Source organism: Stegostoma tigrinum, chromosome 1 (genome assembly GCF_030684315.1).
Source record: "Stegostoma tigrinum isolate sSteTig4 chromosome 1, sSteTig4.hap1, whole genome shotgun sequence".
Lineage (NCBI taxonomy): Eukaryota > Metazoa > Chordata > Chondrichthyes > Orectolobiformes > Stegostomatidae > Stegostoma > Stegostoma tigrinum.
Genome location: NC_081354.1, coordinates 126,598,130 through 126,615,042, shown reverse-complemented (window position 1 = coordinate 126,615,042; position 16,913 = coordinate 126,598,130). Strand labels below are relative to the sequence as shown.

Here is a 16,913-nt window from a genome sequence, read left to right as displayed (position 1 = left end):
GACCATTCAGTCCTTCGAGTCTGTTCTGCATGGAGCAACTCTTGAGAAGGTGTTTCAAAACCAGATTGGCGAAAGTGATGAACTGTAATCCCATGTGAAATTTAATGAGTTTTGATATTCCACCATGTAATTATCTTTGGGGGGAATTGCTCAAAAAATCTGTGGGATCTGCCTTGATTGCCTTTTTTGTTTGATGTGTGCTGTGGGATGTTCAACCACAATCTATTACTCAGAACTACCACATGATAATTCTGAGTTTTAGAAATATGTAGTACATGGACTGTACATTGTATCATTAATCCAATATTGTATTGCAAAATTTATTGCTGCATGTTCAAAATTGTGCAACCTTGTAGCTGGATCTCTCACTTTATCTCCTTTCTTTAAAAAAACGTTACTGTTTGTGAATCAGAGTAAATTTGCCTGTCAGATCCAGTTAGAAGGATAGGTTAATGAAGCTGTGATTTTCTCCTTTTGAGAAGGTTGAGAGGAATTTTGATAGAGCCATTCAAAATTCTGAAAGTCCTGGAAATGGCCAATAGGGAGAAACTGTTTCCATTCATGACAGGATCAACAGCCAAAAGGCAATAATTTAAGGTGATTAGTCAAAGAAGTAACAGCTTGAGGAAAAATGATTGATCATGGCAAGTGTTCAGGATCTGGAATGAAATTCATAAGATTGTAGTGTAGATGGATCTGATTGTGGTGTAGATGGGTCTGATTGTGGTGTAGATGGGTCTGATTGTAGTGTAGATGGGTCTGATTGTGGTGTAGATGGGTCTGATTGTGGTGTAGATGGGTCTGATTGTGGTGTAGATGGGTCTGATTGTAGTGTAGATGGGTCTGATTGTGGTGTAGATGGGTCTGATTGTGGTGTAGATGGGTCTGATTGTGGCTTCAAAAAAGGAATTGCACGCATACAAAAACCATATGTAAACCTCAACACCTGCACCCCTTTACTCCTTTCCCTGTATGCCAATGATGGAGAAATACACAAATGGAATTTCACCTGGAGAAGAAAATGCTAGGGAAACAAATTGGGCTGAAGGCCATTAACTCCCCTGGACCACATGGAATGCATCCTCAGATTGTAAAGGAAGTAGCTACAGATGTACTCATAGCAATCTTCCAGGAATCCTTTGGTCCTCCGTTCGTTGGTGCTTACTATATTTATATTTCAGTTCGTTAGTTGAATGGATGGGGGCTTCTGTCTACTGTCTGCAGACATTTGTCTAAATGAATTCAGGTAAATTCCTTAACATCAGTTTGTTAGTTGCACTTATAATACTTTGTGGCAACTATCCAAAATGCTTTTGATTATAATGCGATCAGACATTTCCTTCTACACTTTACTAAATAACAAGTTTTAAATTAGATCGCGACATGACTTCCATCAGAGCTTCCCTTATCAGGAATTAGGCCGTATAAACTCATAGTTATACACCGCCCTGCGGTGGCCGAGACTGGGAATCACACCAGGTGATGGTCTTGTAAGAGTCGAGTGCTGCTCATAAACCAGCTGGTGGCCTCCATGTTGTGGTACTGGCTGGTCCCTTTGATCTCTTCTCCTGGTTTTGTCATTGATGTTGGTTCACTGCTTCTCGGACAAAAAGACACGCTGGGTTGCTGCACAGGTACTGAATCTCCCCATTGAGGACAGCGATCACTGGTGTGCGTCCGCACCCAGATAGTGACTCTCCACCTTCAGACCTTGCAGCAATACATTTATGTTGGCCCTCCCTGTAGATGGTGTACCTTGGCAATACATTTAGTCTGCCAGGTGCTCAACATCAACTATGACGTAAGTCTTATTTATTGACCGTGAAGGCTTGCAGGTTGCCCTCAGGATGTCCCCTGTCTTCCACCAGGACCATATCACTGTCTGCGACATGGTCAACCTGTGCCATGCCTACATTCTGTCAGGAGTAACGGCTATCAACAGACTATCGTTGCTCCTCGGAGTAACAATAACAATAACCAATATCCTGTCCTGACCATTCCCACATAAATGCAACAGTCAAGAAGGCACAACAAGGCCTCTTCTTCCTCAGGCAGCTCAGGAAGTTTGCCATGTCCATAAGGTCCCTCACCAACTTCTACAGATGCACCATTGAAAGCATACTGTCTGGGTGCATGAGAGATAATGGGAACTGCAGATGCTGGAGATTCCAAGATGATAAAATGTGAGGCTGGATGAACACAGCAGGCCAAGCAGCATCTCAGGAGCACAAAAGCTGACGCTTCGGGCCCAGACCCTTCATCAGAGAGGGGGATGGGGGGAGGGAACTGGAATAAATAGGGAGAGAGGGGGAGGCGGACCGAAGATGGAGAGTAAAGAAGATAGGTGGAGAGGGTGTAGGTGGGGAGGTAGGGAGGGGATAGGTCAGTCCAGGGAAGACGGACAGGTCAAGGAGGTGGGATGAGGTTAGTAGGTAGCTGGGGGTGCGGCTGGGGGTGGGAGGAAGGGATGGGTGAGAGGAAGAACCGGTTAGGGAGGCAGAGACAGGTTGGACTGGTTTTGGGATGCAGTGGGTGGGGGGGAAGAGCTGGGCTGGTTGTGTGGTGCAGTGGGGGGAGGGGATGAACTGGGCTGGTTTAGGGATGCAGTGGGGGAAGGGGAGATTTTGAAACTGGTGAAGTCCACATTGATACCATATGGCTGCAGGGTTCCCAGGCGGAATATGAGTTGCTGTTCCTGCAACCTTCGGGTGGCATCATTGTGGCAGTGCAGGAGGCCCATGATGGACATGTCATCAAGAGAATGGGAGGGGGAGTGGAAATGGTTTGCGACTGGGAGGTGCAGTTGTATGTTGCGAACTGAGCGGAGGTGTTCTGCAAAGCGGTCCCCAAGCCTCCGCTTGGTTTACCACATCTGCCAATGTGGTATACTGCATCCACTGTACCCGGTGCGGCTTTCTCTACATTGGGGAAACCAAGCGGAGGCTTGGGGACCGCTTTGCAGAACACCTCCGCTCAGTTCGCAACATACAACTGCACCTCCCAGTCGCAAACCATTTCCACTCCCCCTCCCATTCTCTTGATGACATGTCCATCATGGGCCTCCTGCACTGCCACAATGATGCCACCCGAAGGTTGCAGGAACAGCAACTCATATTCCGCCTGGGAACCCTGCAGCCATATGGTATCAATGTGGACTTCACCAGTTTCAAAATCTCCCCTTCCCCCACTGCATCCCTAAACCAGCCCAGTTCATCCCCTCCCCCCACTGCACCACACAACCAGCCCAGCTCTTCCCCCCCACCCACTGCATCCCAAAACCAGTCCAACCTGTCTCTGCCTCCCTAACCGGTTCTTCCTCTCACCCATCCCTTCCTCCCACCCCCAGCCGCACCCCCAGCTACCTACTAACCTCATCCCACCTCCTTGACCTGTCCGTCTTCCCTGGACTGACCTATCCCCTCCCTACCTCCCCACCTACACCCTCTCCACCTATCTTCTTTGCTCTCCATCTTCGGTCCGCCTCCCCCTCTCTCCCTATTTATTCCAGTTCCCTCCCCCCATCCCCCTCTCTGATGAAGGGTCTGGGCCCGAAGCGTCAGCTTTTGTGCTCCTGAGATGCTGCTTGGCCTGCTGTGTTCATCCAGCCTCACATTTTATTGTCTGGGTGCATAATGGCCTGGTATGGCAACTGCTGTGCCCAGGACCGTAAAAAATTACAGAAAGTGGCGTGCACAGCCCAGACCATCATAGAAGCCAACCTTCCATCCATGGACTCTGTTTACACGGCTTGCTGCCACAGAAAGGTGGCCAACATCATCAAAGGCCCATTGCGCCCTGGAAATGACCTCCTACAACCTCTTCCATCAGGCAGAAGATACAGAAACCTGTATCTAATATACACACACAAGCAGGTTCAGGAACAGCTTCTTTCTGGCCGTTAACAGACTGTCGAATGGACTCTAACCTCAAATAATATAACCTGTATGCTTCTAAGTCTTTTTATTCTGTACATCCTTTGCTTGCTGTGATCTGCCTGTACCACTTGTAAACAAAACTTTTCATTGTATTTCAGTACACGTGACAATGAATAAATAAATCAATAAATCTCAGTAATCTGCACCTCCACAATTGCAGGATTGAGTGGCTGGCAGAGGGGATGGCCGTAGCTGCGGGACTGACCAGGGTTGGGGATGTGCTGGGTGGCAGGGAACAAGGCTCGATGCTGCCAAAGGAATTGGCATGCAGGGTGGTGGTAGATGTCTGGCTCATGATCACTGCCACCCAATGTCTTAAAATGGTGGCGCTCAGATCCGACATTGCGTACCAGTTGGAGGATGCTCAGGTGTGCAGTGGAATCCTGTCTGTGCGTACCCCCGCTCGGACGGAATTTCATGTTGGCCCCAGGATCCTGTGCCTCCCCTTGGAGTCTGTGCCCCACAATCTGAGCCGCCTCCAGAACACAGATAGTATGGATGTTAGAGAGGTGAAACCATGGGCCCAGTACAGACTGCTGCCACAAAACAACCACCTCTTCTCCATCATCCACCACCCAGACACACCTTGGTGTGTCCATTTGCCACCTGGTGGTGGGGATCCCTAGTGGGGGCTCTCTATGTGGGAATCATCCCTATTTCCTTCCGGGATCTGGGGTGGAGGGTGTTACATGTAGCGGTCCCATGCAACTGCACATTGCAGTGGTTCACAGACTCCCAGCTCAACTGTTTGTTTTGTGAGTTTGTGGACCATATATTGGGTGCGAACGCTTGCACTACTTTTTTTAGTTATCTCAAAGATCTTCTCCTTTGATTTTGGTGGCACGCTCCTGGTCTTTGGGCACCCGGTGCAGAAAGGAGCAGGCATGTCGGAGAATTTCCTCATGGGCCCTCTCCTGGGCCTGGCCAAGCTGGCTATTAACAGGTCAAGGCAACAGGCCGTGTTGGGGGTCATTTACATCAACTGCCTGCCCCACTTCTGTGGCTATGTTCGAGTCCAGGTGTCCCTGGAGAAGGAGAATGCGGTGTCTGCCAACACACTCAATGGATTTAGGGAGAGGTGGGCACCGCTGTGGGTGGAGTGCTTTATTTCCCCTTCCAATTCTATTTTGATTTAATCCTTACCCCCTCCCCCCATCACTTTTTTCGCATGAGCATTGCCCCTGCTTCCCTGGCCATATGGGTGTTCTTCCCAGCACCGGGGAGTTATGAGCACTGCTGCTGTATGGCTGTAGTGTAGGGCTATTGTAAAAAAAACATAACCAGGAGATGAGAATCTCCTCACTTCAGGCAACTGACTCTGAGCTAGCTATCCACAGGCAGTTTACTGTGCACAAGGGGAAGAAAGGTGACTTGTTAATGGGATACCGGCCTTTGTACAGTTATTTCACCCTTCCTATTCATATACCAATCCCGATGCCTTTCAAATGTTGTAATTGTATCCGTCTCCACCACTTCCTCTGGCAGACCATTCCATGCGTGTACCACTCTCTCTGTGATAAAGTTACCCTATGTGTCTCTTTTATATCTTTCCCTTCTCACCTTCAACCTATGCCCTCTACTTTTGGACTCCCTCACCTTTGGAAATAAACCTTGGCCATTCACTCCTTTGTGTCCCTGACAATTTTATAAGGTCTCCCCTCCACCTCTGACACTCTAGGGAAAAAAGCCCCAGCCCTATTCAGCCTGTTCCTAAACCTCAAACTGTCTGTCCCAGCAATATCCTTGTGAATCTTTTCTGCACCCTCTCAGATTTACCAACATCATTCCTATTGAAAGGTGACCAAAATTGAACCCAGTATTCTAAGTGTGGCCTCACCAAAGTCCTATCCCACCACAACATGACATCCTAACTCCTATGTTCAATGCTCTGACCAATGAGGGTAAGCCAGCCAAATGCCTCCTTTACAACCTGTCTATGTGAGGCTCCACTTTCAAGGAACTATGCACCTGCATCCCAAGTGTCTTTGTTCGGCAACATTCCCCAGGACGCTACCATTAATGGCATAAGTCCTGCCCTGGTTTGTCTGACGTCAACATTCCTTCACCCTTCCATTCTGATTTCTATGATGCACTTCTTTACTTTGCTGCCATTTGCATGAAGGTCATGATTCTGAGTAATAGAAACTAATAATTCTCTTCCGCCATTTTACGTCACCTTCAGCCATTGCCAGCTCAAACCCCATGAAAATAAACAACCATATTTCTTGTCAGGCCAATGGCAAGTTGAGGCCCTGAGTTATCATTCAGTGGTTACTTAAGAATTGTTATTTGTTGGTGAGTCTAGAAAGTTCTCGGTGTGGCTTTGGGGGCGCAGTGGTAGATCCCTAACATATCATAACACCTCTGAACAATTTGATTAGAAAATATTGAGAAGGTTCTCAATGGACCTTCTCTCGAAATATTTAACTGCTGAGGTGGCTAGAAGGGGAAAGTATCTTTCCAGGGCCAATTTTCCCAATTATTTTCCCAACGCCGTGCCACCTTCCTTGCCACCTTCCTCCCCACCTCCAGGGAACAGTTAACACTGTTCTCCATGGTCAAGCAGACAAGAGTTATAGGTCATTTAACCTAAGATAGATGGAGAGAAGACAGGAGAATGGGTTGGAGAAATATATCAGTAATGATTGAATGGTGGAGCAGATTTGATGGGCTGAGTGGCCTAATTCTGCTCTTATATCTTACGGGTTTATGGAGTGGCAGAATGTTTTTCTTTCCTTCAGGTTACTAGAAGTGTATATCTGTGTAATTAGAAAGTAATTACAGAAATAAATGTCTACTCAATATTGTGTAATAAGCAAATAAATTGCCTTTTAAAATTTTAGCTTACCTATTTGAAAGAAAATATTTTTTATCAATCTAATTAGACATGTTATGGCATATCTTTGTGGCAGATGATACTTGAACCCAGATCTGCTGGCATAGAAATACAGAACTACCACTTCACCAAAAGACCGCATTATGATTGCTAATTTATAACGTAATTTGTATTTAAATCTTTCTGATTTTACAAAAAAGAACATAGAGCTAGGAGTATGCAACTCAGTCTCAAAAGGCTGCTCTGCTATTTAATATGAGAATGGCTGATCAAATCTTGGCCTCAACTTCATTTTCCCTTCCTACTCTCCATTAATCCTTCAACCTGTTTATCTTTCTCATAAACATATTCAGTCTCAGAATCCCACCGCATTCTGGTATAGAGGATTCTACAAATGCATGATCCATTGAGAGAAGTAATTTTTCCTCTTCTGTGTTTTAAATCTGCTATCCCTTATCATAAAACTATGACCTCTTGTTCTAATTTGCCCCACATGAGGAAATATCATTTCTACATCTACATTGTCAATCCTCTTTAGCATCTTGGATACCTCAATTAGACCTCCTTTCGTGCTTATAAATGGTAGACACTACAGGCCTAAATTGTTCAATCTCTCTTCATGAGACAAACCCCTCATATCTGGAATCGCTCTAGCAAACCTCCTCTGGATTGTCTCCAATTTAACTGCATCCTTCGTCAAGTAAGAGGACCAAAACTTGTGAAGATTTGTCGATCGAGTTGTGGATAAGGTTGTTGGCTTGCTCGCCGGGCTGGCTGGTTAGTGTACAGATGTTTTGTCACCATGTTAGGTTCACCATCGCACAACAAGGACCAGGTCTAAGAAGAAACACAATCTACAGGACAAACTGACCAAACTGATACACTACAAAGACAAGGACAACAACAAACCAGAATCATGGATAAGAAACCTGCCCAGCAGACCACCTAAACTCTCCTAATGTGTGGACTGAACAATAACCACAAAAATGCGAACATTACAGACTTCATGGCTACACTCAAGGTAATGGACTCACATATGAAACACAACAAGTTATCCATCAAACTATAATTCCTACACTCTACCAGAGGAAGAAATGGGACACCCTCAACACATCAGAGAGAAAAGCACTTGAAGGATTCAAGAAAGACAGGAACATCATCATCCTACCAGCGGTCAAAGGGCGCATGACCGTCATTACGAACAAACCAGATTACGTTGAGAAAGCACAGTCACTGCTTGCAGATACACACACTTACCAACAGATGGTGATAGACCTAACACAGCAGTTAGCAAACAGGATCACCCAAACGCTGAAGAGTCTAAAAATGCAGGACAAATAACCAAGATAGACTGCATGAAAATGAAACCAGAAGGCTCAAACACACCCCATTCCTGCAGAAAACCCAAAGTACATAGACCAAACATTCCCCTCAGACCCACTGTCTCCCTACCAGGCACACCTACACATTAACTAGCCAAGAGACTGAAACACATGGTCCACAGATCACCCCACTCCAGCCAGCCAACCTAGGAATTCCCTAACACGCTCAAAAGCGTTAAAATCAATGACGGTGACATTATGGTATCTGTTGACATCACAGCACTATTCACATCCATTAACATACCACTAGCCAAAAAAAATGCTTGCAACATTATTGGATGCAGCAGGAGCACAGACTCCAAACAGCTCCATCAGCAACGACAACATACTCAGACTACTGGACCTATGGCTCACCACACCCTTCACCTTTAATGGCTAAATATACAAATAAATCAATGGCACGCCTATTAGGTCACCCATCTTAGGTCTTATTGCAGAGGCGGTCATGCAAAGGCTAGAATGCACTACAGTCCCCCTCAAAAGCGCGGATCCGATACATGTTTGTCAGGTTTGTCATCATTAAATGCACCAGGTTAGAAGAAACACACCATCTCATCCACAACGTTTTCAGTGGGATCGAATTTATTAGAGAAGTGAAAGGCAACAATCAGCTTCCATTCCAAAACATCTGGTTAGAATGAATGACCAACAGGGAGTTTCCAATCACAGTACATAGGAAGGGAACCTATACTGACCAATTCCTCAATTTCCACAGTAATCACCCCAACATCCACATACAAAGCTGCGTTAGGACACTATTCAAATGAGCCACAACACACTGCAACATGCCAGTACAATGCAAGATAGAGGAAGAGCACCTATACAAGGTTTTTGCTAACAATGGATATCCCAACAAATTCATCTGCAGGTTCCCACTGGATAGACAATGCCAAGAGGATATGGTACAACTCCAATACACTAGCCACACTACCCTATATCAAGAACATATCAGAACTGCCAACAAGACTCCCACAACCACTATGAATCATGGTAGCACACAAACCCGCAGCCATACCACGACAAACACTCACAAGGGCCAAAGACCTCATACCCATGACATGCAGGACCAATGTAGTTTACAAAATACCTTGCAGTAGTGACTGCAACAAACATTACATTGGCCAGACCAGATGGAAACTAGCCATCAGGATACATGGATACCAGTTTCCAGCAAAATGACACGATGAGCTTTCCCTCATCTCAGTGCACTCAGACAATGAAGGCCACTAATTTAACTGGGACAACATGACCATCCTAGCTCAAGCTAACCACAGGCATGGACGGGAATTCCAACAGGCCTAGATTTAAACTGGTAATGCATCATCAAGCATGTGGGATTTTACCCCCTTTACAAACCCATGCAGAAAAGAACCAGAAGTGACATAGCCAAACTTAACAGACCAGATCATATGAATTTGAGAAGTAAAATAATGTTGCTTCATTGGAGGCTGCGCTGATGATATTACCTGGCATGGTGATGAAACGTCTGTATGGTAACCAGCCAGCTCAGTGAGCAAGTCAACAACCTCAGTTGCAGCAACACCTCCCTAATTTTATACTGTATTTGTTTAACAATAAGTGCCAAAATTCCATTTTCCTTCTTTATTGCCTGCTGTAACTATATATTTTGTGATTCATACTCAAGGACCCAGATCCCTGTGCACTGAAGCTCACTGTGTGTTTCTCTCATTTAGATATTTGGCTGCCTTTCTATTCCTCCAATCAAAATGGATAACCTCACATTCATGCATGTTAAACTTCATCTGCCAAACTTTGGCCCAGTCTCCTCACCCATCCATACCTATTGGTGAATTTTTATATTTCTTCATTGCAATTTGTTGTTCCGATTATTTTAGTGTCATCTGCAAATTTTGCTATAGTACATTTCTGTCCCTACATCCAAGTCATTGACATAGATTGTCAACAGTTTGGGCCTGAGGGTTGAACCATGTAACAACACATTAGTTACAACCAGATGTGCTGGATGTTGCGATTGGTGGGATGGTTCGCATCATCTTCCGCAACTTCTACCACCTACGAACCAACCCCACCACCAAAGAGGTAATTCCCTCCCCACCCCTACCTGCCTTTTGTAGGGACCACTCACTCCTAAACTCCCTTGTCCGCTCCACACTCCCCAGCAACCCCCTCCACACCTGGTACCTTTCCTTGCAACCACAGGAGGTTCTACACCTGCCCCTACATGTCCCCTCTCACCTCCATCCAAGGCCCAAAACAAACATTCCATATCTGATAGTGGATCACTTGTACATCCTGCAACCTGGTCTAATTGCTCCCAACGCGACCTCCTCTACATCAGTGAGCCCAAGCTCGGTGACAGATTTGCGGAGCACCTGCACTCTGAATCCTACAATCAGCCAAGCCTTCCGGTTACTAACCTCTTTAACCCCCCTCCCACTCCCTAGGTGACATGTCCCTCTGGGACCTGCTCCAATGCCATAGTGATGCCACATACAAACTGGAAGAGCAACACCTTATATTTTCCGTCTTGGGAGCCTACAGCCTGATGGCCTCAACATAGAATTCAACAGTTTCAAAATCCCCCCACCCCCGGCCTCATCCCATGTCCAACCCTCCCTCTCACCCCCACCTTCTTGACCTGACACAACCTGTCCATCTTCTTCCCCACCTATCCGCCCCACCCTTCCCACCAACCAATCCCCACTACCCCTACCTGTATCTACCTATAGCCATCTCACCTACCTTCCCCCTCCCCCATCCCTCTATTTATTTCCCAGTTTCCTTCCCCCTCCTCAGTCCTGATGAAGGGCCCAGGTCCAAAACATTGACTCTCCTGTCCCTCTGATGCTGCCTGACCTGCTGTATTCCTCCAGCTCCACACTATATTGACTTTGACTGTAGAATCTGCAGTTCTTGTTATCTCCCGGTGCTGCTGTAGTCTGGCGCACTGATCTTTACCTTGCAGAGGCTCAGCACCAGCTCTCACACACTTCTTCCTACCGCCTCCTGGACCATGGCCCCGCATCCGAACATCAATCCATTGTTGCCAGGATTGTCACTGATCTCATTACCTCGGGAGATCTTCCTCCTACTACCTGCAAACTCGTCATCTCCCAACCCCGGACAGCCCGTTTCTACCCGCTTCCTGAAATCCACAAACCATACTGCCCTGGTAGGCCCATCGTATCGCCTGTTCCTGCCCCACTGAGCTCATTTCCTCCTGCGTTGACTCCATCCTCTCTCCACTTGTCTGGATACAGCCCACCTACATTTGTGGTTCCTCTGATCCCCATCACTATATTAACAATTTACAGTTCCCTGGCCCTAACTCCCTCCTGTTCACCATGGGTGTCCATTCCTTCTATACCCCCATTCCCTAACAAGGTAGTCTGAGACCTCTCAGCTCCTTCCTCGCCCAGAGGCCTGAATAATCCCCATATACCAACACTCTTCCTCCACCTGACAGAGCTTTTTCTCTCATTGAACAATTTCTTCTTTAATTCATCTCACTGCTGCCAAATCAAAGAAGTGGCTAAGGGACCCACGTGGGTCCAATTCTGCCTGCTTCTTTATGGGGTATGTGAAAGAATCCTTGTTCTAGTCTTTACACTGGACCCATTCCACGACTCTTCTCTTGGTATATCAACAACTGCTTCGGCGCCGCTTCATGCTCCCACCTGAACCTTAAAAACTTCATTCATTTTGCCTCCAATTTTTACCTCTGTATAACTTTCACATCTTCCATTTCTGACACTTCCTTTTCTTGACCTCTCTGTCTCCCTTTCAGGGAATAAACTGTCCACTGCTATCCACCACAAAGTCGCTGACTCTAATAGATACGTTCTCTACAGCTGGTCACACCCTACCTCCTGCAAGGACTCCATCCCATCCTCCCAGTTCCTTCGCCTATATCATATCTGTTTGGACATCATCCATCTTCCAAAACAGTGCCGCTGACATGGCTTACTTCTTCTGTGACTGTGGTTTCCCACCCACTGTGGTTGACGGGGCCCTCAACCACATCCAACCTATCACCCGTGCTTCCGCCCTTGCCCCTTCCCATCACTCACAACAGCGTGATTGAGTTCCTTCTATCCTCAATTTTCATCCCACCAGCTTCCACCTTCAAAGGATCATTTCCTGCCATTGCTGACAGCTCCAACATGACACCACGACTAAACACATCTTCCATTCACTCCCCTTGTCTGCATTTTGCAGGGATCATTCCCTCTGGGATACCCTAATCCATTCCATAACCACTAACACTACCCCTGCTTCCCATGGCACCTTCCCATGTAACCACTGAAGGTGCAACACCTGCCCCTTCACCTCCTCCCTGCTCACCATCGAACGGCCTAAACAGTCTTTCCAGGTGAGGCAGCATTTCACCTGTGTCTCCTCCAATCTTGTGCACTATATTTGCTGCCCCCAGTGTGGCCTACTTTACATTGGAGAAACCAAATGCAGACTGAGTGACCGCTTTGCGGAACACCTCCGGTCTGTGTGCAAGCAGGACACCCACCTTCCTGTACCTGTCATTTTAAGACACATCCTGCTCACATGCTCACTGCCTGTCCTCAGCATGCTGCAATGCTCCAGTGAATCACAGTGAAAACTGAAGGGCAACATTTCATCTTCAGACTCAGCACTTTACAGCCGACTGGACTTAGTACTGAGTGCAACACCTTTAAATTGTTATCATGTCCTCTCTCCTATCCCTTTGGTCCAATGGGACTGTCTGGTCTTCCCAGTCTGGCAGTTAGGCACACCACTGTTCTACCATTCTCATATTCTGATCACTTAATCTGAACACTTTCTTCCCAGCGCTCTACACTTTACTTCCCAAACTTTAGCATAAATGCTGTCCCCTCAACACTTCACTTCAGCTCTGATAAAGAGTCATCCCTAGACTGAAAACGTCAGTTTGGCCTCTCTCCGTGGATGCTGTCTGACCCGCTGTGATGTCCAGCATATGTTGTTTTCAGTACAGATTCCAGTATCTGCAGTAATTTGTTCTTACATTCTGTGGCTACTTTCTTTCAGTTTCTGGGATGACTCCACACTAGACTCTGTGCCACATATGGACCCTAGAGTGAAAACTGGGTCTGACGGGCATTTGCTACTAAAGCAGGACTGTTGTGTTGGAAAATGCGGCCGATTATTCCCATTTAGATTGAGGTGTAGCATCTGGCGAAACCCAGGAAAAGACGTGGCCAGGCTGCTATCTCAGGGAAGCTGCTACGCTCGCCATGACTGGACCCTTACTCTGATAAAAGAGTTTGTCTCCCCAGTCGGCCCCTCAGTATCGCTGACCGGCGACACCTACAAATCACCATAACATCATTCAACAGCCCAGAGCTCGCAAACACCCCATGTGATTGGACCAAACATTCTGGCCCTTAACCACCCAGCCATCATCAATCAGTCTCTACCCCTATTGATACAGAGCTGCTCCTCAGGCTGGGGTCTCTCTGACAACATTTACTGCTTGGTGGAGAGTTATCTACTCATGAGGTTGAACTTGCGGGCAGGGGCCTATTTTTAAAAGGAAGCGTACGTAGTGTGAAGTCAAAACACCACAGTATACAAGGAAATCTGATTGATCTGGGTGAAAATTCTAAGGCAAACACTCTCATTAAAATAAAAATGCAATCAAATTCCTTCCCAAGCCCCTTACTTAAAAATCTCACCCAAGTAAATTATATTAAAGGGCTGGATCATTGTTCGGAGAATTTACTGAAATTGTGTTTAACCTGCTCTTTTAACTAAACTATGTATATTCCCTGGAGAAGTTGACTTTCTAAAACCCAAAAGACAAATAGTTAGGGTAGAGGCAAAAGAATTGTAGATGCTGGAATCCAAGGTAGACAAACAGGAGGCTGGAAGAACACAGCAAGCCAGGCAGCACCTGGAGGGAAGGAGTAGTCAGCATTGTGGGTATTACCATTCGTAGAATGCCTACAGTGTGGAAACAGGCCTTTCAGCCTAACAAGTCCACACTGCCCCTCCAAAGAGCATCCTGCCCAGACAATTCCCCTACCCCTGTACTTCCCAAGTCTAACCTACCTATCTAAACATCTTTGGGCACAATGTGCAATTTAGCATGGCCAATCCACCTGCCCTGCACATCTTTGGACTGTAGAAGGAAACCAGAGCACCCGGAGGAAACCCCCGGAGACATGGGGAAAATGTACCAGCTCCACACAGACAGTCGACCGAGTCTGGAATCAAACCCAGGTCCCTGGTGCTGTGAGGCAGCAGTGCTAACCACTGAGCCACCGTGCCACCCTTTCTTCATGCCTAGGACAGCCACCTTTTATACTAATGCTTTTAAGGGGCTTACTTTGAACTGAGAGGTGGCAATCGCTGAGACTTATGGAAACACCCAATCAATATTTTCATCATTTAGCTTTGTGTCTATAAACAATCCGAATTGTGGAACTTTATCTTTGCTTGTAAACATTGTGTTAGGGTTTTATTGGTCCCTGAAGATTCTTCTTTTTTTGTTCCCACGAATTTTGAGCTGGATATGGAGCTATCAGTCTTTCAGGAGACAAGCCACTTGATTGCAAATTGACCCACTTTCACTACACTCATTGTCTCGGGTGTGAAGTAAAAACAATGGCCCATCAACCTGGAGCTCCCACCAAAAGTCCAGAAGAGCATCAAATTTTGGGCTGATTCCACAATGAGTTTATCGGGCTTAACCCTGCTGTAGGGAGCCCACAGCCCAGGAGAGGAAACAGCAGCATCAACTGGGGATAGCAAGAACTGCAGGTGCTGGAGTCAAAGATAACATAGTGTGGAGCTGGAGGAACACAGCAGGCCAGGCAGCAGGGGAGCAAAAAAGTTGACATTTTGGAGCAGGACCCTTCTGAAGATCTCACTCTTTGTGCAACTTTTCTGCAGCCGTAACATTATATTTCTCTCCCTGTTCTATTACCGCAATGCATTTTGTATGGTATGATCTACCCTTAATGCATGCAAAACAAAACTTTTCACTCTATCTAGGTACATGTGACAATAATAAATCAAATTAAAAAATCAAATCATGTATACTTTTAATAAGTAATTAATTGAGATGTATGAAAAATTAAGAATTTTTGGCCAAAATTTAGGTGTCAAATTTTATGCAAGATTGTGTGTTACTTGAGCATACATGATAAAGGCCTCTAGAATTTTCTGATTGTGGGCCCAAGTAAGAACAGTACATTTTGATTGTCAGGTAGAAGCTAGTTGCTAAGGGAAGTTTTCCTCAAGATTGGTTGTTATTTATAAATGCAGTGGTAGAGAGTCCAAATTGTAAAGATAGGGTGACTTATGGGAAATTACTTATTGATTTACTTTTAAAATGATTTTGACATATTCAAATGTGACAGAGGTTCACTGATTCAAGATTTTGACATATGCCAATGATTAAACACAGTTTCAATAATTTGTTGAGCTCCTGAGCAACGTCTTCTGTGAAAAGTTCTCAGTGATAGCCATTCATTTGCTAAGGAAGCACCATTTCTATAACGCAGTTTCTATTTGTAGATCAGTTGCTTAGCCAATGACTTTAGGAGCCAAATGTTTGGAATAGTATACATTCTTTCCAAAGTATTAAAAGAAAACTGAGTCTCAAACATCAAATTATTTTGTCTCCAGATGGTACCCAAAATATACTTTCTATAAAAGGCAGATTACATAATGCAAAAGAGAAGCTGGAGCATTGAGTAAGCAGCAGCATTCTAAACAGAAGCTCACCCAGAACACTTCTCCTTTTAAAAACGAGCTTTTTCAAATTAAAGGGCTAATGGAGGATGGAATAATTAGACACTGGATTGACACGCCAGTTCGGTACCAGCACCAGCTAGTTGGGCGAGATCTCATAGAATGCAAACTGGATCATTTGATATTTGCCCTCCCTGGTCCAACAGAAGCAACTGAGGAACAGAATAAAGTTTCAGTCAAAGAACCAGCAAAATCAGTGGAAGACACTGAGGCTGAAAAGTTGTTTGAAATCATGTTGGATGCAGTACAGTTCCGCCCTGAAGATATCATCATTCAAGTGTTCGAAGGATGGCTTCTCATCAGGGCTCAGCATGACCGAAGAATGGATGAACATGGTTTTATTTCAAGAAGTTTTACAAGACAGTACAAACTTCCAGATGGTGTGTTGTCAAAAGATCTTTCTGCAATGTTGTGTCACGATGGCATTCTGGTGGTGAAGACAAAGACATAGCTGCAATTCCTCCTGTAAATTAATATCGTAGGAAGTAGCTCATGCTTAATTATTACATGTTTCACAAAAATAGGAAATTTACTGAGTACAATAATGCATCAAATAAATACTATTATAAATTATCTACCTGTTGAAATTTAAAGGAGATAGCTTCACTGTAATGAAAACTTCGAAAGTGGTTCCATTAGTTTTTCAGCCTGTGGTGTTGTATGTTTTCTGTAGACATTATTCCAGAGAATTATAGATGAACAAATCACATTAAGCTGCATTTGTTATTATTTCATAGAATTGCTACTTTTTTTGTATTGCTGTAAGGAATAATTTAAATGGCATAGTTGCTGTGTATTTTAAAAACATGATTGAAATTTATTACTTGATAATAGTTTCACTAACTGATAATAATGAAACAGGCTCGGTAGATTGTTTCAGCAGATCACTGTTATGCCTCTTCTATAATTAGCAGAAAAACATGGAAAACTTTACATGCAATGTCAAATGCAGAATCTAACACTGTAGGCTGAGTTGGAATATGAATTCTAATTTTAACTCAATGC

General features: G+C 45.2%; 1 protein-coding gene across 1 annotated transcript; it reads left to right on the top strand.

Moving 5' to 3' along the window:
• Positions 1 to 15,788: 15,788 nt before the first annotated feature.
• Positions 15,789 to 16,617, top strand: hspb3 (heat shock protein, alpha-crystallin-related, b3). The gene has a single exon (XM_048540737.1). The coding sequence runs from the start codon at positions 15,931 to 15,933 to the stop codon at positions 16,357 to 16,359; it is 429 nt and encodes a 142-aa protein (XP_048396694.1). The 5' UTR covers positions 15,789 to 15,930; the 3' UTR covers positions 16,360 to 16,617.
• Positions 16,618 to 16,913: the final 296 nt, after the last annotated feature.

Excerpts from the sequence above, each read along its gene's own strand:
- hspb3 (XM_048540737.1), top strand. The coding sequence starts at position 15,931 with ATGGAGGATGGAATAATTAGACACTGGATTGACACGCCAGTTCGGTAC.